A 3,689-nucleotide genomic window follows, 5' to 3' on the forward strand; every position below is an offset into this window, starting at 1 on the left:
TAAAAGGGGTCCTTTATGCAAAGGCCACATTTGCTATTTGTATAAACAGCGGTTGTCATCCCAGTCCTCAGGACACACCCCGATCTAAGTTTTCAGGATATCCACAATGAATATGTATGAGATGACACCCTGACATAATAGCCCTGACAAAATAGCCCCAACAAAACAGCCCTTGACAAAATGGCCTCTCCCACAAAATAACCCATAACAAAATAGCCCCCTAGAAAAAAATGCAGTGCCATATTCTGGGCAGCCTGATCAGGCCCTTTTGTCAGGGGGTTGACCGTGGCTGTTAAGTCAGGGGCTATTATGTCAGGAACTTTTTTTGTCAGGGCCATTTTGACCGGGTACCGTCTGAGATAAATCCGCATGCACTACCTCCATCGTATGGGAATTCATTCCATGCATATTTATTGTTAGTATGCTGAAATCTGACTGGCTGGCTGTGACCCCAGGATTGAATTGAGAGCCAACGCTATAAGACAAGAACATGAAAATTGGAAAATCAATTAGTATAAGGCACCTGAGAAAGATATGGGTGTCTGGCAGATCTTTTTAAACAATTAAAAGAAAAACCCTGTTTCTTTGGTTGAAATCATTAGGCAGGAATGTAAATTGTTGCAGTCTCTTTTTTTGTCCTTAACAAAATATGCATTTAAGGCTTGATATTTTAAGGCAGCAGCCATATGCCCCTTATCTACTTGAAATTGCACTGAAGTATCTCTTCTCGCTTTCAAAGTCAAAGATGGCTTATTTGGAAATAAACACTTGGGTTATTATTTTTTTTCTTTTTCATTTTTTATTGCTGTATTGCTTGGAACGGAAATGTGGAAAGAAATGTATTCTCAGTCCTGGTGACTCAGCACCTCTCATTGTGATACACAGCAGCCAGATTCCTCGTGCTTGTGAAGGAGGGACATTCGAGAGAAAGTCTTGGAGCAGTTTTTGCACTGATATTTCTTCACGTCCGAATGGGTTTGCAGGTGGGCTCGCAAGTTGGACCGGTCTGCAAAAGCTCTGTTGCAGTGAGGACAAGAGAAAGGCTTCTCTCCTATAAAACCAACAAAGGAAGACAATATAACATTTAAGAACTCAACAACAGGTTGCAAATGCTACATTTTCTATCTGCTAGGAGGAAAAGATCAATATTTTTTTATTGTATTTTATTTTTTTCAAAAGCGCTTGTCCAAAAAATAATGAACATGTTCTGAATATAAGCATGAAAATATGCCCTCTTCAGGGACATTTCTGGCTGTGAAGTGTCTTGGATAGTCTTTTACTATAATATAGGGAGTTAATAATATTGCAAGCAGTGAATGGGGCAATTGCCAGATTTGTACTCCAACAGGTGCAGTCCATGTCTTGAAGCTGGGCTCCTCCTAGCATTTCTAAATACTTGCTCAGTGCGCAGGCATGACTGTATATACCTGTTTCCTGTCTTCTGCTTAGCACTGCATAGTTTAGGGTTTAAGAAATGCTACAGCTATTGTTCTGTGTGTGTGTGTGTGTGTGTGTGTGTGTGTGTGTGTGTGTGTGTGTGTGTGTGTGTCTCTCTCTCTCTCTCTGTCTCACACACACACACACACACATACATACATACATTATCGCCCATAAACAGTCACTTTCTCTCCCAGCTCTTAAAGCTGCATTGCCTGCGTGACCTGTTCCACCGCTGTTTTTTCAAACGAAGAGGTGCCCAGGCAGCAGCAGTTGCAATCGCCAGGTCCCTGCGGTTAGCCCAAGAGCAGACAGATAAACATAACCTTGTCTGCCTGGAGTTCTGACTGATCATTTGATTTTAGCTAAACTGCTTGCACTTACACTTCTACAGCACCTCACCGTGTTAGGACATGCATAATATCCTACACATTTCTAGCTGGCGAGAGGATCTGGGCTAGAGCATCGTGCTGTCCCCTAAGATGTTTTAAGGAAATGTTGAGAAAAAGAGCAAACGTATTCAGCCCCAAATAAAAGAACGGTTTATTCTTTTCTGACATCGAACGAAGAAGGTTCCCCCCAAAAATAGTTGCTTTCACTTACCAGTGTGAGTTCGGATGTGTCCTTGCAGTAACCAAGGTCTGGAGAAAGCCTTGCCACAGATTTTACAGACACACGGTAACGTATGGGTCCTGATGTGCATCTTTAGGGCTCCCAGGCTCACGTACTCCTTGTCACAGTACTTGCAGCTAAAAGATTTCCTAGACTGGGCATCACAGTGCAGTTGCTTGTGCTTGGCCAACCCCGAGAAAGTGGAATAGGTCTTGCTGCACAAAGAACACTGAAATTTTTCTGCTTCAGTGGCGTGAGGATCTGACAGCTTGGACTGGATCCTTTCTTCTTCGTCACTGATGGGGCTCTCGGAGCCGCTGTGGTCCTTGGAGGAGGTGTCGGATTGAGGAGGGGGGCTCACCCGCCCCAAGGACGAAGGGTATCCCGAAAGAGGCGAGAGGTCGTTGGGTAAAGGGGGTGGAAGCAGCCCAGTGGCAGTCCAGACAGTAATGGGATTGTAGGCTACTGAGCTGATGATCTCTGGCTGGGGAATGACAGGCACTGGGAAAGCCTCGTAGAGATATGGGGAAAGGATCACTAGGAGAGAGAAAGAGAGCAAATACAGAATAACTGCACTGAAAACTAGAAATAGGGAGGCACATCACAATTAAATGCAAAATTCAATTAGCTAACAAGAAAACATACATTATATAGACATCCATCTAGTGCACCAGCCATTTCTTTGCATTTCTGGCAATAATAAACGTATTACTATGCATTTAATCGACTGATATTTCTGATGACAGGTGCATTGAATTGGCTTTATTTCATGTTGGAGGCTTAGCCATTTCTTAGTAATTGTACTTAAGAACCGTCATACTAAGAAAAAGTTCAAATCTTGCATTTAAGGCTGAGACGTTATAACAGCGGTTCTTCTGCAAACAGAAATTCCATGATAAAGCACAACTTTTTCATTTGAAAAACTATTATTGCACCTCTTCCCTAAGAACTTCCAAGCTCTTTCAGAAGGAAACCACTGCGCCTTTTATGGGAGATATCAACTTCTTCCTGATGCAAAACAAGCCATCCCTTCCTAAACTTTGGAAGCCAGGAACATGCTCTTTTTCACGCTTTCTCTTCCAACGAAATTTACCTGTCTGAGTGTCCAGCTCACTGTAATTTGGCTTTTTCGAAGCGTTGAAATGTTTCTTGACCAGGAAGGACCTTGGCATTTTGAGGGTGCGAGTGAGCTCCTTGCACTGTGAAGTAACGGTCCCTGCAAGTGAATCTCACTGCTGCCTAGAGCATTGTCTTCCCTACTGAGTCCCTGCAGCCAGACTGGGCAGTGGCAGTGCAGAAGACGGCTTCCTGGAAAGAGCTGTAAATACCCACTAGTCAGGTGCAGGAGGGGGGGGGGGGGGGGGGGAGGCCCTGGTTTCCTCCAATCGTTTCTTAAGGCACCAGTCCCGCTACAGACCGAGCCTGCTCGGCTGGGAGGGTTTTCAGTTCTTTTGCCTTTTTTTTTTTTTTGTCAGAGAAAAAAAACCCAATCACTTGTACAAGTTGGGATGCGGTTCAGATTTCAGTCCCTCCCATGGAGCAGTTCTGCATCGAGGAAGGACCTGGTATTAAAAGCTTGTGTTCTTTTCCTAACATTTCTTTTCTCCATAAAATACAGGGGGTGGGTGGGGGCACAGCTG

General features: G+C 44.0%; 1 protein-coding gene across 1 annotated transcript; it reads right to left on the reverse strand.

Annotated features, from left to right (window-relative positions):
• Positions 1 to 253: 253 nt before the first annotated feature.
• Positions 254 to 3,332, reverse strand: SNAI2 (snail family transcriptional repressor 2). The gene is made up of 3 exons (XM_030190137.1): positions 3,143 to 3,332; positions 2,041 to 2,586; positions 254 to 1,051 (listed from the first exon to the last, which is right to left on the reverse strand). The coding sequence occupies exons 1-3, from the start codon at positions 3,219 to 3,221 to the stop codon at positions 870 to 872; spliced, it is 807 nt and encodes a 268-aa protein (XP_030045997.1). The 5' UTR covers positions 3,222 to 3,332; the 3' UTR covers positions 254 to 869.
• Positions 3,333 to 3,689: the final 357 nt, after the last annotated feature.

This window comes from Microcaecilia unicolor, chromosome 1 (genome assembly GCF_901765095.1).
Source record: "Microcaecilia unicolor chromosome 1, aMicUni1.1, whole genome shotgun sequence".
In the NCBI taxonomy this organism is placed as follows: domain Eukaryota; kingdom Metazoa; phylum Chordata; class Amphibia; order Gymnophiona; family Siphonopidae; genus Microcaecilia; species Microcaecilia unicolor.